This window comes from Struthio camelus, chromosome 1 (assembly GCF_040807025.1).
Source record: "Struthio camelus isolate bStrCam1 chromosome 1, bStrCam1.hap1, whole genome shotgun sequence".
Lineage (NCBI taxonomy): Eukaryota > Metazoa > Chordata > Aves > Struthioniformes > Struthionidae > Struthio > Struthio camelus.
Genome location: NC_090942.1, coordinates 100,557 through 123,976, shown reverse-complemented (window position 1 = coordinate 123,976; position 23,420 = coordinate 100,557). Strand labels below are relative to the sequence as shown.

Sequence of the window (23,420 nt, the reverse complement as noted above, 5' to 3'; positions counted from 1 at the left end):
CCTGGTTCTGCTTATGCTGTTCTTGGGAGCACTGCCCCCTTTCTTCTGGAGGGGGCAGAGGGCAAATTTCAGCAGGGCATCATTCTTATCAAAACAGGACAGGTGTCTGCCAGGCAGTCACCCAGTACAGTGAAAAAGGAGCTGACCAACAGCCTGAACAACACAGGCTTGAAAGAAGATGAGTGAGGAAAGACTGACAGGGTTGCCAAACAAAGGGCAGGCTCTCCAGACACCATAGATATTAGGGCCATTAACATGTATGCTTCTTAAGCAAGAGATTACCTATCATCTGCACAGGCTTTTGCTTACCTGCTCACCACTGAAGCCTTAGTCCCACAAGGGACCTGGGACCACACCTCAAGTGCAGACAATGCTGATCTAGGTTTTAGTGGCCTCTGAAATGCACTCCACTCATGTGGACTGTAGCAAAGCCACACTCAGAACAATATGCAACTCCTGACATGGGAAGCAGAGCAAGCCAAGGGCAGAAAACCACAGAAACCCATATGGACCTAGATATGCCTAAAGCAGGATTTAGTCTGCTACAGGTACACAGTTTGCAGTTCACATTTTCCTGCAACAGTCAGGGCTCACATCACTGGCAGCTGTGAATGAAAATTCTTACTTTGCTTGAAGTATTATCCATTGAGTCAATCAGCAAGGAACGCTCGTGAACTGGAGTCATATCAATGCTAGCACTTAAGGAAGAAGTCCACTCACTTGATTCCAGCCTGCAGCCAAAAAAATTAAATCAGTTTCAGTCTGTTACGATGCCCCAAACCAATGCTGCAGACAAGCTTACAAAAAGAGGTACTTCTTCAAAAAGTAGTCAACCACTGCAAGCCAGCAGTGGCCTCACTTGACAAGAACTAGTTTTATTTCTGCAACTGTAATGTCTTCTGAGCCCAGGCTGAGCAGAATGACTCAGTGATCCAAGCAGCAATAGTCTTCTTTCCTTTCTTCAAATACTGTTTCAAAATTAAATTATTCCCAAATTATCTGGAAGCTGCTGAAACCATAACAGAGTAGGCATATCACGCTCTCTAAAAGATATAGTTGCAGTGCTAGCCACTTCCTGTGCCTGCTAGTCAGAGAGAAAACAAAAAGTTTCCATATTGCATGATACAGGGATTTCCACTCTTTTCCATTAGTGGGGACAATTCCGCTGTTGGCAGTGGAGTCTTCTCGTACCTAATTTATATCCTGTCCCTTCAAAACTCTTGATTTTTTTGTACTGTTCTTCCCTCTGTCTTTCAGGAATTTCAAAGGCTTCAATTTAACTAAAGTCTGTGTGTTCTACACAGGGACTTTCATGTGAAATCTCACAGCTTGTGACTTGAAAGAAGCCAGGAAAGCTGATTTAACTGTCTACTTTAAATTCTATGAAATTATTCTGGAAAGCCAGCTCTGGCCCCAATGGTAGTGGTTCTTGCAAACTATTTCCCAGTACCAGATCTTTAAGATTGGTAAGTTACTATTATAGCGTAAGATGCATAGGCAGCACTGTCAGATCTTTGGGCTAACATTAGTTAAGTGGCTCAGTTGTAGGAGGCCTCTGCAGATTTTAATGCTAGAAGGGGATAATGCTGAGTTGCGTAGCAACTACCAGGGAACTTCATCCAGAATTCTTGCATCTGACCCCTATTTTTTTGCTCAATAAGCATGGGCGTCAGGAAGAAAACCGCTGCTCTGATGTAAAAGACTACAGTAGTGGTATTTATCTTAACTACCAAGAGACGCACACAGAAGTGCCTACAATCAAGTTAAGTGGCAAAAACCACTTTTATGTGGTCAATGAGGAGAAACGGGTATTTCTAACATGTGACTCACCTCATCCCATTCCTTTCATCCAATTCCCAATCTCCAAACCATACTTTCCAGTAGTTAATTTTCCTCACTGAAAAAGCCGGCAACTTATTTCTAATTAGAATTTGTCTCACTTAAGCTTTTGTTCAATTATCTCATTCTACAGTTGTTTGGAAGAGTAAAGATAGACATGGCATAGTTGTTTCTACACCCACAGTGGCATTGGGCATAAGGATGCATGAAGTGCAGAGATGAACAAACAGCTAGGATCATCACGCTTTTCTTGAAATGCTGCCTGTTTGCTCAAGTTCTCTCACCTCCTTATCTGATCCTGCGCTGCTGAGAGCGCCTCCTCCACAGCAAGACGCCGGTCCCGTTCTTCTTCCAGCTGCTCCTCTAAATATCTCAGATCCTGCTTTGTGCTGCTATGCAAGTGTTCAGATTCAGACAACCTACCAAAAAGTAAACAAGTGTATGCTAAAAAGGGCTCATTCCTGAACTAGCGTTGTATTCACTGATGTAACAGGTGAACAGAATCTAATTTCCTTCTACCTCACACAGAAGACATAGCTATTTATAAAGAAAATTTTATTTATAAGGAAAAATTTAAATTTTCTTTAAATATTGAAATTATTCAGAAAACCAGAGTGAGGAGAGGAGTCTCTTGAAGCTTCTGTGTAACATGAGGAAGGAGTTCCTAGTCTGTTATCCATACCCCCTTTCAGACAACTATTTCCAAGGGGGACAAGGAAGTGTCTAGGCTTCAGTTCCAGATATACACTAGGCTTAGGGCATTGAGAGCCTTGAGATCAGGACCATCGATATACTTCATTAGTTCCTGGAGATCCAGCCCACTAAACTAAAGATACTAGACTGGCTGGTGACAGTCAACCATAACTGCTCCTGCATGATGTTTCTTTACTGTTTGAAGCTCTAGGCAAAGAGGTTAACTAAGTACAGCAGTCAAGCACATCTGACAGTTCCTTGACTTCCACAAGATCCTACTGCGGAACTGAGTTCCTCAATGCTCCAAAAGAGTTGCAGAACCAGGCTCTTCCCCAGCATCTCAACCTGAGGCCCTCCATCAGGACTAATACCTCGCACCCCTATTCTCACATTTTCTTTACCTCAGCTGCAACTCCTGTAGTTCTGGTGTGTAACCCTCTCTCTGAGGCTCATTCTTTTCTTGGGGTGCTCCTGGAGCAGCATCTCTTGCAAACAGCTCCTGAAACAAAGCATGAACGTGTGGCGGAAGGGTACTGAATGAACAGGGCAGAAACTAGCTACAACGCTGCACAGTTAGTGGGGCCATCTGCAGTAAGCTTTTCTCTCCCTTGCACCCAGAGGAAGACCCTTACCATGCCCTTGTCTGAAGGCTGCAGCTCCTGAAGCTGCCTCTCAAGCACCAAGCAGCGGTTCAGAACCTCGTTGTAGTGCTGATGGCTCTCATTGATGTTTCGACTACTACCTCGCAGCTGGAGGGAGAGGGCATTTTTCTCCTCAAAGACCTGAGACAGCTGAGAAGAGAACAAAACTGCTGAGTAAAGAACTTCTCAGACATTCTTCTGAAAGCAAAGCTGTTTTCTGTGTAACTGAGGGTGAGAATTGTACTGAGAACATAGAAACTGCCACACTGTACGTTTCTAAGGTCCAAACATCAGTGATCGCTTCCAACAGTGGCTTACAACTACTATTTCAGCATAGGGGCCCTGAAACACCAACATGACTTATGCAATAACATGCTTCCAAAACGAGGTTTCAAGTGTTGAGACTGACCTGAGCCTTCCAAAAAAGTCATTAATAAATTACGATTTTACATTCTTGTTGTCCCCTTGACTGCAGATCTCTGAGAAGCTTGCTAAATTTTCAGCCTTCTGTTTCTATGTGGAAAGCAAACCGCTTATAATTCTGCACTAAAATACAGCAGCTTTTTAAAGACAGCCGAGAGCACTAAAGATCACAAGCGTGCCTTCTGAAGGAGGGACTTCCTTCAGGAGTCTAGAAGGCAAGAGTACAGAACCTTGAGACACCTGTCAACTAGCAGAACCTTGAGACAATCATCTTCACATAATCTTCCTCTCTCTGGTCTCTCTGCTGCCAATGAAAATGCCAGCAGAAGGAGGGAATTTGTCTGGACAACGGTATTCAGCAAGGGAGAAATGAAACTTGATAGCAGGATCAGAGCAAAGCATTAGGAGAGCTAAAAACCAGATTTTTCCATGACACAAGAAGTTGGACAAACATCACCAGAACTCAACTACCATCAGTCAGGATGGTTATTTTAAAGAAATGGAACTAGAATACAGTGGCAAAAAGCTGTTGTTTCACACACTACTGGCACGGATCCTGCTGACTGTGATCTATGTAATCCAGCCAGGGATTGGGTGGTGTTAAGAAAACAGAAAACAATTCCCTACTCCACAATTAGCAAAATATTGTCAAGTAAAGTTTTCAAGAGAAATCAAAAGGCCAGAAATATTTTCATGTTTCAAATTTTACCAAGCCTGGGAAAAAAAAAAAAAAAAAAAAACACAACCACACACTTCTTTCACAGCTAAGGAATAGGTTGAACAAGGCACAACCACGCCATGAAAGGGGTTATCTGAAATTTGCCACAGAAGCTGGGAGATACAATCCCTTGTTTCATTACATCAAATCATGATCTACACAAACAAGGGATAGGATTGCAAGCCTAGAAGACAACAACAATACTGGAATTTCCTAAATAGCACTTGAATAAAATATCTTTAGAATGCTAATTACTATACCAAGGTTAACAAGATTCATTTCAATGAATGCACCTCAAAAGATAATTGAGAATAGTCAACACTGATCTATCACGGGCAGACCAAGCTTATTGTGTCCTACAATGTCAGATGGCAGACTATATTAAAAAAAAAAAAAAAAAAAAAAGAAAAGAGAGAAGTGAATGTAATATATTTTGCTATAGTAGGGCTTTTAACACCATCACCCAAGGCATTCACATTAGGAAACTGAGGAACTAGGAACTGGACAAATGGACTGTTACGTAAGCTTAACATTGGCTGGACCACTGGACTAAAAGGTAGCTTGACAGCCAGTAATGAGTACAGCACCCCTAGGGTCTTCAATTTAGAGGGACATGAGAAACTTGAGGATTGGGCCAATAGAAACCTTAAATTCAATGAGGGGAAGCGTAAAGTGCTGCACCTGAGGCAGAACAAGTACACACATCAGTACAAGATGGGAAGAAACTGCCCAAGTAGCAACTCTGCTGAAAAGAACCCGGAAATTACAGAGGCAGCCCAGCTGAATACAAGCCAAGAGTGAATAAGGTAAATTGTACCCTGGGCTACACTAGGAGGAGCAAGACCAGTAGATTGAGAAAAGTTATTATCCCCTCCACCTGGTACCAGTAAGACTATAGCTGGAATACTGTGACCAGTTTTGGGCTCCCCAGCTCAAAAGAGATAAACCGAAATAGGGAAGAGTCCAGGAAAGGGCTACCAAGATGGTCAAGGGATTGGAGCACATGGCTATGAGAGCTGAGCTTGTTTAGTCTGGTAAAGAGGAAGCTAAAGGGTGATCTTACAGCAGCCTACAATTACCTGAAAGGGAGTTACAAAGCAAACAAAGTCAAACTCTTTCTGGTAGTCGTAGACAATATAACAAGGGGCAACAATCACTGACTGTGGCTTGGGATAGTCAGGCTGGACATTATAGAAAGCTTTTCCATTAGGAAGGCAGAGCAGCATTGCCCAAGGGCCCAGAGAGGTCTTGGAGTCTTTGTTATTGGAGCCTTTCACCACTCAGCTAGAGAAAGTTGTGGCTGACCTGATCTAGCACTGGTGACAGCGCTGCTTCGAGCGGGTTGTACTAGGTGATCTTCAGAGGTCTCTTCTAACTCATATTTCTGATTCTGGGATATTTCACTAAATGCCCACAAGAACAGAAAGATCTGGTCCTGCTCCCCGAGCCCTATTCAAGCCCATGTTGCTTAGCCCAGACTCCACAAGAAAGTAGAAGATATAAACTTTACCTTGCTGTTTAACTGCTGAATCCTCAGCTCTTTTTGGTGTAGTTCTTTCAGAGTGTCACTTAGTTGGGCCTGAAGAAGTTTTGTCTCTGCTTCTAGGCTCGAAAAGTCCCCTCTCAAAACTTCTGGCGAAATCTACCAGGGCAAGAACAATCAAAAATATATCACACGTGACAATCCACTTCAACATTAGTCCTTCTCTATTTAGTGTTCCAAGATCAAAGCCCTACGTTATTCCTAGGCCTGGAACTTGACCTGCCCAAACAAAACATCAAACATGGAGTAAAGCTGAACACGGAGTCAGCTGAAAAACCAAACAATTAGGAAAGATCACTCAACTTGCACATAGGTTTTGAGAAGGACCAATGCTGTCTTAGAGCTCTATAATACATGATGAAAAAAGAAAAAAAAAAGAATGCATGAATGAGAACAAGAACAAAAACAAAAAAAACACACACACACGCACACAAAGCAATGTCCTCACTGCCTCTTAGCACAGACTAAAAGGTTAGTGCTGAAGCAATTTCTTGGAAGAAATGCATATTGTTCTATCTTTTTCTTTTCGTGTATGCACATATGTATCAAGGGGGCAGGGCAGAAGGTTTCCTCCCCCCACCACTGATATAAGAGCTCCTCACTGGAACATTACAGATATTGACAGGAGAGTTCTTTCCTTGCTCATAATGTAAGAGTGCTACACATGCAGCAGGCAAGCGTCCTTCTCTAGAAGGAACTAAATACTCAGCATATTCTACTCCACGCCTTTAGTGCTGCCATATGGGGGGAAATAAAGGGAGAAAGTGTAGCATTCAATTCTCTGTCTGGGCTTGAGTCAGGATTATGGATCCCTGTCACAGTACAAAGAGCAATAAAAACTCAACAAGAGACTTAAAAATTAGAATGTGGCATTAAAAGGAGGACTAAAACAGAAGAGAAAATTTTAGATTCAAAAACAGTGCAAGAGACAATTCTAAAACAGCTGGATTGAAAGACCTGAGAAGGTCCACACTGGTGGGATGGAACTAAAATGCCTGGCAAGCCCAGTCTCTTACTCTCTCTTGGAATGCTGGGAACTATGAACTAAGGGAAAAGGGCATTAAGGGATGCCAGAGCTCTCTACAGGTTTTCAGTAATCCAAGTTGCTTTGTTGGTATGCCCCTGGAAAGCCACACAACAAAATCTGATACTGCAGTCTGTAAGATGTTTGACCTGCTAAATGTGAAGACTACTTTGGCAGTACACACTACTTCAGCTGAATTTCAAGCCTCAGATTTCCATGCTATACAGAAGCTGCTCTATTTCCACTCACCTTCTTCTGGTACTGCTCCTCTACGATTTGAGACTTGCTGAGGGGCAGCCTCGTTTCTTGCATGATCCTTTGTAAATGGCTCAGCTGCTGGTCTTTGTCTGCTATGACCATCAGGTACTGCTCCTTTATGCTGCTGTTCTGCTTTTCCCAGGTAGTCTTCTCTTGTCTGCAAAGGAAATCACCAGGAACTTACAAGTAACACTTATGATACCCAGGCGTCCAGCTCAGAACGAGCCGAGGAAGATGCTCACTATTTCCCATCATTACCCTGCGCCAGGTAAGTGTGCTTTATGATAATACAACTTCTTAAGTACAAGTAGTTTAAGAGCAAGTTTAAGGAATTATTTATTTACTCGGCTCAACATTGCAGACTGGTAGTCCTGAACCATTTTATGTTCTTGCTGTACATAGAGCTTTGGCTAGATCATTGTTGACGATGCAACTTTTCACCATAAGGTTAGCACCATCTCAGTTACGTACACCAAAGCCATAGCACTGATCCCAATATGCAAATTTGAGCCCTTAACTTCACTTGCACAGTAGATGACCAAGGAATAAATCTCCCGATAAAGAAAAAGAGACAAATAAAGCTTGCAAGCTGCTTAAAACTCTACAAGTTCTATTTAATTTCGGAGTCAGATTTGGGGGGGGGGGGGGAGGGGGGCAGAAATGGAGCATTACAAACGTTTATATCTCTTTGTCCAAAGATAAACCACATATCATTTCCACAAAAGAAACACCCCTCTCACTCCAGGTTCAGTCATTCTCAGGTGGATCTCTGAAGCAATCTCAGAGGAATTTTTTTTCCCCCCACTTTTAGTACAGAGCATAGCATTTTGGCTAATTTTAGTGCTGCAGAGCATGACAATTTACTAGACTAACATTACAGACTGTTTTTATAGAAGACAAAGCAAATGAAACAAAATATCAGAGATTCATATGAAGTGAGTATTTTCCGTACAATGGTATCAGTCAGCTAGTCCAGGGTGTTCTCTCAATCATCAGCTTGGAGTGGAAAGTTCCATAATTACATAAATAAGCTCCACTATAAGAAACCGCCTAATGTTCCTCTGAAGGAGAGGACAATGGCCACCACTGGAAGGAAACAAAAATTAAAAGGCCATTGACCTGTTTCACATAGCCATTTTCCTCCAATATGTCAGTTTGTAAACCTTTACCCAAAGCCTGAGGCAGAAGGACAAACAAGGAAAATGCATGCCCATTTCTGAACAGGGCAAGCGATTCAGCGACAACAGACACAAGTAAGGGCATTCAATGCTTTCTTCGTCACCTACCCACAATGGCACTTTGCATTTAAAAAATAAAATAAAGACACATTTGCATCTCTGAGGCAGTAGGAAGAAAGGCAATTCTAACCTAAGCTGTTGGAGCTCCTGCTGGTAGAAAATACTTTCTTGCTTCAGCTGTTCTTGGAGATGGTGCTGTTTATCTGCCTCTTGCTGATATTCTTGCAGTTGAGCTTTTAAACGAGAATTTTCAGCTGTTTCCACACCAACTTGTATGTATTGCTGCTGTAGATTCTTAAGCTCTCTCACCTTTAATTAAAGGGAAATATCAGAGTGCGTGACAACCACTGAGCAAGCAGCTAGGTTTATTATTTATAAACATTTAGAAGCATTTCTCACTACGGTATCTGGAGGGAAAAAGGTCACATTCAGATGACAAAGAATCTAGAAATTGACATAAGTGATTACAGCAGTCTATTAGAAGCCGCTAAAAAACCCCTCTGAAAATGCTATTGTGAATGAGAGAATAGGGGTGTTTGAAACATTCCATTAAGATTTGATGTACATTAACAGAAAGACCCTGGACTAGAACATTAGTTCCCATACTCAGATAGGGTGATAAAGTGAGAGAGACGGAGCTGAATAAGAACAACTCCTGAAGTTGGTACTTAGCCTTCTAGGAATCAAAAGTAAAACCAGGGAACTGAGGAACTACACATCCTTTTGATTGTCTACACAGACTGGAATTAGAAAGAAGTTGCCACTGCACATCCATCACTGCTATCAGTTACTGATGACTGGATGATGTAACTGACTCTGGAGACAGGGAAGTACTTAATGAGCCACAAGGGCCCTCTACTGAGGATCTGTCTTAGCATAGCAACAGAGGAGACAAATCTACAAATAGCTGAAAGACATTAAACCGACAACAAGGAAGAAGTGTTTAAGATGGTACATGAAGTCTGTTGTGGATTAACAGAACAAAGGGAAAACTAAGACCAAGTAACCATGAAAAGTCATAGTAAAAGTCACTGGCATCAGACCAGCAACTACAGCTCCGAAATTTGCTTAGCCACGTTGTTCCAGAGAGTATACAAACACAGATACACTGAGTATGCAAGCAAGGGCGTCAAAACAAAGCTGCAATGCCTTGTACCTCCCCTGCCAATCAGCTGCCAAGAGAGCAGGGGTGGGGAGGGGAAAGAGTCTCAAGTTTTTCGACAAGACTAGAGCAAACACAAACCAAATGCATATGAGCTTCCACAGATGGGGACTAAGCAGGTTAACCAAGAAGCCACATCTTATTCCCATGATTCTGTATTTTAAAATTAAGCTTACAACAGAAATAACCTTGCCCTTGCAAAGTTAACAACGGAATCACAGTTAAAGCTTCCGTGTGTCAGAAAAGACAATGATTTATGAGTTTGTAAATATCAGATCTAGATCTACCAAATTTGACAGAAAACTGAAGCTTCAATAGAGGCCTCAAGGAATTCACCTCAAATTTCCGCTGGGGCTTTAAATAAGAGCAGAGAGAGAGAACGAGGACTTACTAATCTGTCTCTGTCATTCTGCAAGGAGGACAGTGCCTTCTTAAGGCTCTGCACTTCTGAAGGAGTGGTGAAAGTGCTCCCTGCTGCTTGCTGCTTCACTTCTTCAGTTTTGTGTGTTTTGCCAAGTTCATTCAGCAGACGGTCTCTCTCATCCTGCAGGCTCACCATAGCCTTAGAGAAAGATTTGACTTGGTTGGAAGAGCTTTCCAGTTCTGAAGACAAATGGAGAAGCTCATCATCTTTGGCTTTGAGCTTCTGATTAAGTTTCTCAATCTGGGTCAAGAGACCTCTTTCATCAGCAGTTTTCTGCAGCTCTGTCAGCTCAGACCTCGCTGCATCTCGGTCCCTGGCAGTGGAGTTTTGCTCCTCCTGTAGCTGAACCACCTGTTTCTGAAGATTCTGCACTAGATTCTGGTGTTCCTCTAAGTCTGCAGAGTATTTCTGTTTCAAAACTTGAAGCTCTTCATTGGCCTGGTCCCAGCTATCCTGAAGAGAGCTCATGGACTTCCCAAAAGACTGAATTTGGGCTCTGAGATCTTTGTTTTCCTCTGTGACTGCAAGAAATTTCTGTTCCATTTCCATCAGGTCCCGTGCCAGCTCTGCTACCCTTTCTTCTGCTGTTTCTGTTTCATTCCTCATTATTCCTGCATCATGATGTAGATGTTTCAGTTCCTTTCTAAGCTTGTCCTCAGCCTCTTCCACCCTTCTGGCTGCATCCCTCTGAACACATGCTAGTTCCCCCTCAAGTTCTGTTATCCTTTTCTGTGAGAGGGCAAGTTTATTACTCAGTTCTTGTGCCTCTTCCTTTCGGTCCTTCAGCTGCGCTTGACACTCCATGACAGGACCCCTCTCACATAATGCTGTCATCTCACTCTGTAGCTGAGATAGAGAGGATGTAAGAGTCTCAACCTTTTGAGACATACTGGCTTTATCCTCTTTCAAGACTTCCATGCACTTCCTGAGATTGTCCTGAGCATGCTCAGACTCTTTCAGCTGTGCTTCTACAATTGCCTTCTCCTTTTCCAGGGTTTGGATCCGCTGAAGCTGTGTTTTAAGCAGCTGTTTCTGCTGAGAGTCCTTTATTGAAATCACTTGGTTCAGGTCTTCTCTATATCGCACCAACTCTGCATCCAGCTTGGCATTCTCAGAGTGGAGGTCGTCCATCCGACTATGGAAACTTCTAATTTCTTCCCTGAGCTTATTGTTTTCAGAAGCAGCCTCTTGAATCAGCTGATCTTTCTCCAAGATTATAACAAGATGACGTTCCTCAAGTTGCTTGTAATCTCTCAGTACGCGGTCTCTGTCATCTTGCAAAGATGACATGGACTTGGTGAAGGAGTCCAGTTGTGCCTTCTGCTGCTTACATTCCTCTCTGCTCATTTTCATCTTTTCAGTGAGATGATCAAGCTTGTCCAGGACTTCTTTCTTTTCATTTTCCAAGGCTTTTTTATCATCATCTTCCTTACTTAGCCTCTGCTCCAATTCCTTTACCTCCTCAGAATGTTGCTGCTGTAATTCAGACAGGGCAGCCATAACTGCTTCTTCCTTGGCAGACAGCAAACTAATGATCTTTTGATCCTTGGCACCAATTTCTTCATGCAGCTTGTTTGTTAGGTCCTTGGAAGCCTGCAGATCAGCCTTAAGCTGTTCACAGCTGAATTTAAAATTCTGGATATTAGTCTCTTGTTGCTTGACCATACTCTCCAGCTCTTCTCTGGCTAATTCACATTTGGTGAAGGAATTCTGTAAGTCAGCAAGCTGGTCTCTCAGGTTCCTGATTTCTGACTCCAGTTTCTGCTGTTCATTCTGTGACTCTTTGTGCAGTTTCTGAGACCCTTCTAGCTGAGTCAAAAGCTCCTTTTTTTCCTCCTGCAATATCTCACATGTCTTCTGATAATGCTGAATCTCCCTCTTGTATTCAGACTCGCAGTCTTGCTTGTTGCGTTCCAACCTGAAAATAGAAAAGGTCAGACACAAATCGGTGAAGTCCAAAAAAATCAGTATCCAAATCCACACTGATAGTTTTCACTGATGATACTAATTTAGAAAAAACACCCACGGAATTAGTTTTACTTAAAATCTAGAAATAGCTACATGATTAGCTCCCCTCAATTTAAAATTCAAGCATCTTGAGACAAAAGCACAGCCAGAACTGTAAAAGAGGGAGGGCAGGGAAGAACAATATTTAAAAAAAAAAAAAAAAAAAAGGTGTTTAGCAAGATAAATCTTTCTATAAGTGTTAAATGTCAGTATTGAAAAACTGGCAAAGGTTGGAAGTTGAAAGTTATTACCTCCTTTTCATTAAAATACTTATTTTCTCTCACCCATCTTAGCTAATAGAAAACAAAACCAAAAAAAAAAGTGTGAAGTCGTTGTTCTCATGTGTTTGATGTTCATTTTACTTTCCAGTTTGCAAAGATGCAGCATTTTGATCATAAGTTTTACAGAACAATTTTGCTCATGGGAGAACAGTTTGGTTTTTAATTTCTGAAATTTTAAGATGCACATTTTGGTAAACTTCCATAATTCCATCTTTCCCTCAAAGTCCAATCTGAGATTAAATTGGAATTTTGTATCTCAGTACTCTCTTGACCTGCCAGGTTTAATCTCCACATGTAACACCTCTATACCAACAAAACAATTTTAAACCGCAGACTAATGAAGACTCTAGATAGCACTCAGCTGGCTACTGCCCGTTACAGAGAACAGATTTAACAGGTGTCTGCTAATGATGAGAAGGAGAAATATCCTACAGCAAGGAGAAGGAGAAAAATCTCTGTATTCTCATGCACTCTGCAGTAATTCCCTACAACATAACTGCAGAGCTCTTTGACCCAAATATAAGCGATGCAGGAGATTAGGCTTATGTTTATGGCATTATGAGGAGGACTGATTCCATCTTAGCCAAACATTAGCTTTACCAATCACAGGTCACATTTGGTTATTCACATACTCATAATTCTCTCTATGATTAAGGGACTGGAGCATCCGTCATGTGAGGAAAGGCTGAGAGAGCTGGGCCTGTTTAGCCCAGAGAAGAGAAAGCTCAGGAAGGGATCTTATCAATGTGTATTAATATCTGAAAGGATGGCGTAGAGACAACGAAGTTAGACTCTTTTCAGCGGTGCCCAGTGACAGGATGAGAGGCAATGGGCACACACTAAAACACAGGCAATCCCATCTGAACATAAGAAAACACTTTTTTTTTTTTTTTTTTTGGACTGTGAGGGTGACAGAGCACTGGAACAGGCTGCCCAGAAAGGCTGTGGACTCCCTATCCTTGGAGATGTTCAAAACATGACTGGACACAGTGCTGGGCAATGTGCTCTCAGGGACCCTACCTGAGCAGGGGGGTTGGGCTAGATTATCTCCAGAGGTCTCTTCTAGCTTCAGCTACTCTGTCCTGTCTCAGCACTGGCTGCTGCCTTGTCCAAAGGACATACAATCATACCAGCTTAATCATCATCACCTTCTTTACCTGGATATATGAATCTTAAGTTCCTCCACATGTATGGTCATCTGCTTCATCTGGTCCTTTAGAACAACACAAGTCTCCTCTTTGGAATGTATTTCTTCTTCTTTCTTTTGAATAGTCTCAGTGAATTTCTTCTCCCATGTTTTGGATTCATCTATCACTCTATCCCTGTCATCCTGAAGAGAAGACATACTCCTAGTGAATGCTGCAAGCTGGGCTAGTGTTTTGGTTAGGCTGCCTTCCAGTTGTTTGGCTTCTTGATCCTTTGTCTGCAAGGAGCCTTGAACATCACGAACGGCTGTTTCCAGATAGTCTTTCTCCCGCTGCAAAGCTGACAGCTTTTCTTCCATGTTTTTAATTTCCTTTGAGTGCTTGTCTTTTTCCTGTTCCAGTCTTCTCTCAAAGTCCTCATCCTTTTTCTTCATTTGAATTTTAATATTCTCTTTGTTCACCTGCAACTCCTCTTTCATTTTGACATTCTCTGCTAGAACCCTTGCTGCCTCGCTCTGAGTGTCATCCAGGACTACTCTGCAGAAAGCAAGCTCTGCTTGGACTTTCTTGGTGTCTTCAACTGCTTTAGCTAAATTCTCTTTGGCTGCTTCCAGCTCTTTCTGAGACTCACTTTGGACAAATTCTAGAGCTTTAACAGTTCTTGCTAGACTACTGATCTTTTCCTGGCTTTTAATACAGTCCTTTTGCAGCTGCTTGATCTCCTGCTGTTTCTGTTTCAGCAGTTCCTGAAGCTCCTTTACATGTGTGCTAGTGTCTCCCTTCCAAGTGCATTTTAGCTTTTCTCTAAGTTCCTTTTCTGAACTAGCTTTACTTTTCTCCTTTGCCATCTGACGTTTCTCCTCCTCCAGTTCACGCATCATTCTCTGCATACTCTGGAGCTCATGTTTCAATTGCTCATTTTTGATCTGGAAGTCTGTTGCATCTTGTTGATAGTTTCCAATGCTTCCATTAAGTTCTGCTAGCTGATTCATGAGCCTTTCTTCCAAGTCATCCTTCTCTGCTTCTAAGGTATTCTTCTGTTCTGTCATTCTGATGAGCTCTTCTTTGGTTTTTTGGAGTGTTTGTTCCATCTTCGCTACTGTGTCCTGGAGAGCATTCAGTTCATGGACTTTCACTTCCATTTGGCTCTCTAAAGCCCTTTTCTCGTCTGCTAAAGTCTCAACACACACGTGAATGTTGCTGAGCTGCTGCTCTGAAGCCCTCCTGTTCTCTTCCAGTTCCATAATTCGTTCCGTGAGCTGAGCTATCTGTTGTATGTAGGTATCAAGATCCTCATATGGGCTGCTACCTTCAAATACTTTTTGTTCCAGCTCTGGAGTAGGGGACTCCAGACTAACACTGAAGTCCGCTTGATTTTCAGTCCCTTCCACTGGTGATGCTGTGGCAATTGCCTGATTTATTTCTTCCCCTGCTGTCTTTTGGGCAACATACCTGTCTACCATTTCTCTGCTTTCCTTTAACTTAGATTCTGTGAACTGCAAGTGATACTTTAAGTCTTTGATCTCTTGAGTAAGAGACTCCTTTTCAGCCATTACTGTCTCAAGTTGAGTAGAAAGAGACTGGTAATCCCTCCTAGAACTCTCCAAATCATCTTTCAGGCTAGTATTTGTCAAGAAAGCTACATCTCCAGTCCTGTGTAGGTCTCCATCTGTAAAATGCATCTCTGCTCTGAGCTTCTCATTCTCCTCCTCTAGTTCTAGGATCTTTTGTTGTTTTGATTTTGCAAATTTCCTCATTTTCTCCTTCATTCCATCTATCTCCTGCCCAGCCTCACGCAGCTGCTTATCTGCTTCTTCTTTTTTTGCTTCAACACTTTTCAGCTCAATGAAAATTTCCTGCTTTTCCTGCCTAACCGTTTCCAAAACACGTTGAATCCGCTCAGTCTCATTACTTACATTCTCATAGGACTGCAGAAGAGTTTCATATTCTTTCTGAAGTTCCCTATATTTCTCATGCCACTCAGAACTCTCGGCAGCCTGAGAACATTTCAACGATTCTATCTCCTTCTCCAGCTGCTCCTTCTCTTGAGCAACTCCTTCTAGAGTCAGCTTCAGGTTTTTACAACATCCATCAAGATTCTGATTTTCTGTAAGTGCCTTATCAACTTCTGAAATAAGTTTTTCTCGCTCTTCTGTGAGACCTGCTAACTTTTCCGTTAAAGTACCTGTTTCTTTAACATGGCCACATATTTGGCTTTCCACGTTTGTCAACTTGGCCGAAAGATTTTCAATAGTTGTTCTAGCATTAGCCAGCTCCTCTTTCAGGGATTTGCTCTCCTTCAGTGCCTCTTTTCTAGAGATGAGTGCAGCCTGCAACTTTCTCTGCATTTGATTCTTCTGTTTAGTTTCCTCTGCACCATCATCTTGCTTCTGCTGAATATCAAGCAGTTCAGTTTGCAGTCGCTTGCTTTGTTCCTCATGTACCCGAGCTTGAGCTTCCAACTGACTACACAATGTCTTGACAGAATCTTCTTTTTCCAGCAACTGCGCCTGCACAGTAATGAGAGCTTCACTTTTCTCCCTTAGCTGCAACTTAAGGAAGGCAGCTTCTTCATTTTTTTGGTGCATAAGGTCTTCCAGACAGCCCTTCCTAGAAACCTCTGCTTGACTTTCTTCCAATTCTATCTGAAGGCTTGCTGCCTTAGCTTCAGCTTGGTCGCAGGTTCTCTTCAGCCCTTCTATCTCCAGAAGCAACTGTGCCACGTGCGCTTCTAAATGAAAGACTAATTCTGATTTGCAAGCAAGTTCACTTTCCATATGGCTGACCTTACATTCCATTTCTTCTTTCTTTGTCTGCAATTTCTCAAGTTTTGTCTTAGATTCTTCTCCAGAAACATCTGCAACTTGTACAAGCTTGCTGTTTTTAGTATTTTCTGCTTCCAAGCATGAAGAATCCAACCAACCTTGACTCCCAGCAGGGATGCTCTCTGTTGACCCTCTCTGTTCTTGGAGTTGTCTGAGCTGAGCTTGGATGCTCTCCTTCTCTTTGCTTTGCTTATCAAACTGTTCTTGTAGGATGTTGTAATCATCTTTCTGCTGTTTAAGCTGTTCTCTGTGATGCCTATCTTTTTCTTGAGCCTTTTTTATAGTATCTTTGCGAGATACCAAGGCTTCCTGAAGTTTTTTTTGAAGTTGTTCTTTTTCTTGTTCCAGAGTTAAAATTCTCTCTTTCAGAGCAGTCTTTTGTTTTTCCTCACGATCTGTAGCTGCTGAACTAGTTTTTTCGTTTTCTTCATAAACCTTTAGGCACTTATTGGTTTTAGTTAGTTTGTTAGTAACCGTCTGACTTTCCATGATTTCAGCTTTCATTGAATCAGTAATGTTTGTCTTATCTTGCAAGCTTTGCCTCATTTCCTCAATCACTGCCTGCAACTGTGCTTCATTTGCTTCTTTATCCAGCAAGTCCCTCCGGATGCTCTGCAATTCAGATTCCTTTTCAGAAAGCAGTTGGATCAGATACTCCTCCCTGGGCTGGCTTTCAAGATTCACTTCTCCACTTACCCTGCTTGTTATATCTTCTTCCTCTTCAGGTTCTTGAGCCACTGAGGTCTCTGATTCAGGCTCCCTTCTCAACTGTACTAATTCATTCTCCAATTTGCTAACCTTCTTCAGAAGCTCCTTCCTGTTGGTAAGTGCTGCCTGTAGCTTCCGCTTGACATGCTCATTTTCTTTTTTCAGAAGTTCAAGTTCACTTCCTGACACCTCTCTCTCCTTACATGCGACCTGTGTCTCATGCTGCTGCTCAGATTCCCCACACTTCAGATATGCATCTTTTGCTTCTCCTACATTTTGGTCTTTTTCCTCCTTGGCTTTTAAGAGACTCATTTGCTCTTTAAGACTCTTGAGCTCATTTCCTAGAGAAAATTTCTCTTCATTCAGCAGGACCATTTTCTCAGACATACTGACACTGATCTCCGTCATCTGTTGGTCTTTCTCCAGCAAGGTTTGTTGTAGGCTCTCAATACACCTCTTGTGTTCAGCAACAAGCTGCTCTAGGCTTGCTGCTTCGAGTCCCTTTGAGGCTAAGCTTTGGGAAAGCTCTTTTATCTCAGAGGTGTTCTTCCTCAGAAGTTGTTCCAGATCAAGTACTTCACATTCCTTCTTATGGATCTGGCTTCTCAGCCCTTTTAGTTGACTGTCCTGCTCAGAAAGCTGAAGTTGTGCTTCATCCAAGTCTTTTTGCAAAGCTTCAATTTTTATCTCTTTAGATTTAAATTCATTTTTAAGGCTGTGGATTTGTTCTCTCAGAAGACTGCTCTGATTGTCTGATAGCCTCTGCTTTTCCGAAAGAGCTAGATTTTCCTCCAGTTGCTTTACTTGATCCTTCAGTTCTGTTATGGTAGAAAGCTCCTTCATCTGACACAGGAGCTGATCTCTCTCTTCAGCTAAAACACAAAATGCACTGTCAGAGTCCTCTATCTTTTTTCTGTATTCCTCTGCCAAGTGGTTTAGCCTATTTATTTTTGCAACTTTTTCTCCCAGATCTTTCTTATAGGATTCTTCCAATTTCTGCAGAATTATTTGCAGTTCCATAATTTGGTTTTGCAACCTTATCAGCTCTTGAGTTTGAGAGCTGCCAGGCTCTGGATCTGCTGCAGAGACTTCTTGCACGGCCTCCATCTCCCCTCTGCAGGGGAGAGTGTTCCCCTGAGGAGCTTCTTGAAGACTGGTCTCATTTTCCTGAGGTACACCAATTTGCATCACTTCTATTTCTGTCAATAATGAGCTATCGCCCAATTCACTTTGTGTATCTGAAGCCTTTTGCTCTTCCCTCTCAAGGGATTGTGTCTGGGATACGTCTTCCAGCTGGTTAGTTTCTTCTTTTGTTTGGAGAATTGCAGGAGTTTGGCTTTCTGGGCCCTTGAGCTGCCCCTTCAGAAATGCTATTTCTTCCTGAGCTTCACTCAGTTCCAACAGCAAAACTGACAGCTCTTTATGTTTCTGCGCAGCAAAATATCCCAGCATTCCAGATGGACCATTTTCCTCAGCAAAGTGCTTGCTTCCAAATCCGTCCATTGCCTAAAACAAAATAAGAGGTTACAATTTTCCTTTGGATCCTGTCAAAGGGTCATTTTTCACTGTCCCTGAAGTACCTGCTTTCCACATTTCATAGTCTAAAGTTACCCTTTACTTGTGCCACCTATTGCAATAGATGGTAACTTCACTAACAGTGGAGGGACTCCCCAGGTTATTTCAGTTCGTTCCAGTTTCTCAAGTTGCAGCATAAAGGACTCTGGCTTTAGAATTACACCACAAATGTGACTGCTTGGTCTCTTATTTCCTATTCCCTTTTGATTACAGAATAGTTATGATTCTGAAGCGTCTTCTTTCTCGAACTGTGATTCTCATAAGCCTTCTATTAGACTTTTCCAGCCACATTTTCCTGACCTCCTGTCCATAGTCTCTGAATGAGGAAGTTTTGTCCCTTATTAATGTGCTCCAGGTGACTCTGCTTGAGCAGGGGCGGGGGTGAACTAGATGATTCCCAGAGGTCCCTTCCAACCCCAACTATTCTATGATTCTGATTTTATCTGTCCAATTTAACCTGGCAAAGAGATAGCATATAATCTCACATTCCAGTCTGACTCCAAAGGGAGAAGATCAGACAAAACACGTGGACCAAAGTGCTTGGCTTTTTCCAAGTGTCAATCCTAAGGTTTCCTCCCACTCCCAAATACAGGTGAAAAGAGAAGAGGCAAAAATCACAAGTCCTTTCCAGAGACCATAGGTGACCAGCTCAATAATAAGTCAGCTTTTCTGTATCGCAAAGGCTGTACGTTCATCAGGTTGGCGGCCAGAACAAATTTAGGATGAACCACTAAAGAGCTTATCTCAGTGTTGAAACAGCCACTTTAAGTTATAGGATGTTAAAAGATCCATTCTTTGGGACTTTTAAACTAAATTAAAGTTATTATATCCACAGATGTAAGCAATATTGTAAGGAAACAAATACTGGACCAAATTTGTACCTCAGGGAGCAAAGTGTCATCAAAAGGCTTTGGTGCTTCAGAATTCACTGGCTCTCCTGACACACCTAGTGATAAAATGCACACTTGTCACTATCAGCATAACCAGTTACACAGAAAGTCAGTAAGCAACAGGAGAGAAAACACACGGGACTGGGGCTTCTCCAGTTTCCCAAGTGGGAAAGGCACAAGATCAAAGTTTAAACAACTTATGCATTGGGCCCAAACATCCCCACTAGCCCTGCAGATGCAGAAACTTTCTCCATCTACTGCGTGCTGGCCTCATCTAAGTCTATGCTATATCTAACCTCCACAGAAGAGCGACAGAACAAGAGAACTAGGATGCTTACCCCCTTTCAGACAAGCAGGATTGGACATAGGTACCTTTCAGTTCTACCTCTTCTGTAAGAAAATAACCTTTTTCTGAGAACAAACAGCTAGCTCTGTTACACATCTAGAAGACTGAAGTCTCCCTGCCTCCTCCCCCCCCCCTTTTTTTTTTTTTTTTTTAAATTCCAGAGGCACAAAATCTTACTAGTTTGTGAAGGGCAACAAAACACAACTCTTCATCTTATTGTCATTCTCTTCGGTGTATTAGCTCAGCCTCTGCACCTACAAACACTCTCCCCTTCGAACTCTTCTCCCCTTATCATCTCGGGAACTGCTTCTTCTCTTTTCCCTTCTGATGTACCCCCCGTGCTATCACGCAGCAGAATCTTCTCTTCTACCTCCTGTAGGTCTAACCTCAAAGCTCCTCTTTTCAAATCTCCAAAGGCACTTCAGATTTTTCTTTGAAGGTTCTCAAACTCCCAATTTTGTGGTTAATGTGCATCATTTTAAGTCCTTACCTCTAGATCTAGGAGCGCAGTCTACAGAAGAGGCTGAATCTTCCAGAGTATGGAAGTCTTGCAATTTCACCTCAGATCCAGCATTCTGAATCTGTTGGTTGAAGAAAACATACTTAGCTTTGAGCCATGATCTTGGCATTAGAAGACAGCTATCTTAGCTATGTGCTCCCCTGCCAAACTCCGAGTAAAAACTGTCACTCCCTACTTTAGGCCCAACTCTGATGGATGAATAATGAAAATATAAAAAAGGTTGGTTATGATATTAACAAAGAGATTAAGACAGATCTCAGATCAAATTAGTTGTAGGATATCAAGGAATGCAACTATTCTAGTAACTTCTCCCCACCACAATATGTTTATTTTCCCATCTTCACTGTTTCAGGGACTAACTAGAGCCTCATAACTTCTCACTGAATCACCCAAGCAGAGAAGACAAGAAGTTGTACGCGCATCATCATGGGCTCCCCTGCTCCAGCAGCTAAAGAACCTGTACTCTCCCTAGGAAAGTAACACTAGGCTCCATAAAACAGAACAAAGAAACCACACACACTCTACTGTTATACGTCTCCTGCTGCTCTGTCAGGCAGGGAAAAACCTGACTGCTGAAGAAAAAGGAGCACACTACGGAAAGCAAAAGTAGATTTTGCTCTTTCACAGACACAAACTCTTTTCCCCCAAAAGATACTGAATAAAACCCAGAAAGTTTGTTAGTTTGCTGTTGACATCCATACAAGAATTAGGCCTTAAACTCCTAGATTTTTCATTCCAAAAAGTCCACATACAAGTTAACGTGCACCCATAACAATTTGCAATATCCCAGGCTGGTTCCCGAAACACATTGTTTGTCACCACAACAAAACACTAGTACTGATAGTGCTACTTCTGCAGGAAAAGGTTTGAACTGGAGAATACAGGAACAATGAGTCAGAACTAAGACAGCGTAAAACACCTTTAAAGAAAGCTACCCCCACTGCCAAATAAATACAATCAATCCACCTAACAGTGGAGAGAATGAAAAAAAAACATTTTTTGAGTAGAATAAGTGTGTGCTGTCACTACCTAGGATGGAAGCACAGACCACCAACAGGTCACCCAGCCCCACAGAAACAATCTCCAGCCCCAAGTTCTAGCCCTCTTTTGCTTTAACAAGCTCCAAGCACTCACATGAAGTGGATAGGATGCCTCCAAACAATCCCTGCACATGATCCAAACCCCTGTATTGGGTTGGGATTCATACATATCTTGACCTAAAGTAAGGGGTCAGATGCATGAGCAGCAACGTTCACTTGTCCAAATGTAAGCGCTTACGTACAGGTTATTTATCTGGACTCCTTTTATAATTAAGCAATAGAAATGGATGCTTCTAGGGCTGGATTCACTGATCCATTTTAAACATCTACCTTGGTCAAGGTGAATCAAATGCTAGAGCACCTGTTCTTCTCCAGTGTCTATACAGGGGCTCTAGACAATGGCTCAGAGGCTTATACCTGTCCTTGAAAAGATTCTGTGCGTGCATGTGTGTGTCTACCTGTTGATCCACCAGCTTACACCTCAGCTGTAGGCAGTTTGGAGTGTAAGGGTCAAGTCAAACAGGATGAACTCATTCAAAATGCCTTCTCCATCTCCATCATGAGTCCCAGACTTCAGTTTTTGCTCTGATGACTTAACAGTAATAAAAACTTAAGAAAACTGGCTTTGGCACATTATTATGTATCATTCCCCACCACCATTTTAAAATTAAGAGCCAATTAAAAAAAGCAATACATGTGAAGAGTAAAACACTGCATCCTCCTCTTTCCCCTGCTGGCAAGTTGGAATAGAGTAGAGAAGTCGGGAAAGAGGCCAGACCTTGCCCTAAGCTAACGAACAATACTACAACGAATTCTTAGTTTAGATACAGAGGCAGAGGCACAGAGGCAGTGGTTCTCCATCTCCTTGCCAAGTGAGCATAAAGCAAAGCAACAGGAGTCTAATCCAGCATTCTCAACATCTATAGATTGCACGGAAGTTGTACCTGCAGCTGTTCATAGTGGAAGAGCATAAAAAAAATAGTCTACTAGTCTCCTGCTTGACAAAGAATTCAGCTTCCTTCAGTCAGTCTGCAAGACTCCCCATCAGGGCAGTGGGGATGAGTAGGTTTGAAAGGCATCCTATAATGACTACCCAGCCTTTGGAGTCATATTTCCTGAGGCTTGCCTCAGAGTAGTTTGGGGCTTTGCTGAAGAACCAACTCACAAGAGAAAAAAAATAGCAAAACATGGATTGGGTGGATGAGGGACAAGAACTCTACACAACAAAGGGAAATACAGTCTGATAAGAACACACTACAAGCAGTATTTGCAAGCTATTTCTGTCTTTCACCATTAATCCAGTTAATAATAACCTTCCAAAGAGGATTGTTAAAAAAGGCCCCAACAGCTTAGCAGTTTTAAGGCTAGTCCTTGACCTGTTTTAGTTTTGGCTTATTTCAGCTGCTTAATTATTCATTACCTGTTTTGAGTTTTCTGCAACAATCACAGCTTCCTGCTGAGGTTCCAGGAGAACAAGTTGCGCGTGTAGCATCTCTGAAACATTCAAAACCACATAAACGTGAAATGATTTCTTCAAAAATTAAAACTCTGATTTAGAGAGTAACGGGATTCTCTTCTAGGCACTTTAGGGAACGGCGCAGCTGGCTGTTAGTAACACTTATGTAGTGAAGATACAGAACATCGCCTTTGGATTATGCGTTCATTCAATCTTTTTTTCCTGCAAGAGTCAAACCACCAAAATAAAATACTAGTTTAAGCACCTTTCAGAACAGAACAATTACTGTTACTCAGGCTGAAATTAAAGGATAGCTGACAAAGCTTCAATTTTTAAGAAAGACTCTTATGAAGGAGGGGGAAAATAATCATTGTGGCAAAATGCTTCAAGTTTCATTTGGATAAAAATGAAATGAGAAAATGTTAAAACTGTGTACAAATAAAAAACCAAGGGCCACAATCTAAATCAAGAACGCTAAAAGAATTCAACTGCTGTTTGGCTCAGAATATTTTTTTACACTTGTATTTCTGTAAACTAGCATATCAATATCATTTATGGTAGGTATGTTACTGTAGACAGGAAAAAGCAGCAAACAGGCAAAAAAGTGCCCTGTACCACATCTAGACTTTCATGTTTGAAAATAATAATTTCAGTTAGTTAGCTT

The 23,420-nt window shown here is 42.0% G+C and overlaps 1 protein-coding gene across 8 annotated transcripts in view; it reads right to left on the bottom strand.

The window, feature by feature from the left end:
• The window catches only part of GOLGB1 (golgin B1), a 48,038-nt gene that overhangs the window by 2,373 nt on the left and 22,245 nt on the right, over positions 1-23,420 (bottom strand). For all 8 annotated transcript variants that reach the window (XM_068936420.1, XM_068936553.1, XM_068936491.1 and 5 more), the window contains 12 exons: positions 22,721-22,794; positions 20,231-20,321; positions 19,386-19,450; positions 13,409-18,435; positions 9,931-11,881; positions 8,508-8,686; positions 7,131-7,296; positions 5,825-5,956; positions 3,165-3,323; positions 2,934-3,031; positions 2,124-2,258; positions 626-731 (listed from right to left, as the gene is read on the bottom strand). In XM_068936420.1, coding sequence (XP_068792521.1) covers positions 626-731; positions 2,124-2,258; positions 2,934-3,031; positions 3,165-3,323; positions 5,825-5,956; positions 7,131-7,296; positions 8,508-8,686; positions 9,931-11,881; positions 13,409-18,435; positions 19,386-19,450; positions 20,231-20,321; positions 22,721-22,794 — 8,183 coding nt within the window. The remainder of the gene's footprint in view (positions 1-625; positions 732-2,123; positions 2,259-2,933; positions 3,032-3,164; positions 3,324-5,824; positions 5,957-7,130; positions 7,297-8,507; positions 8,687-9,930; positions 11,882-13,408; positions 18,436-19,385; positions 19,451-20,230; positions 20,322-22,720; positions 22,795-23,420) is intronic.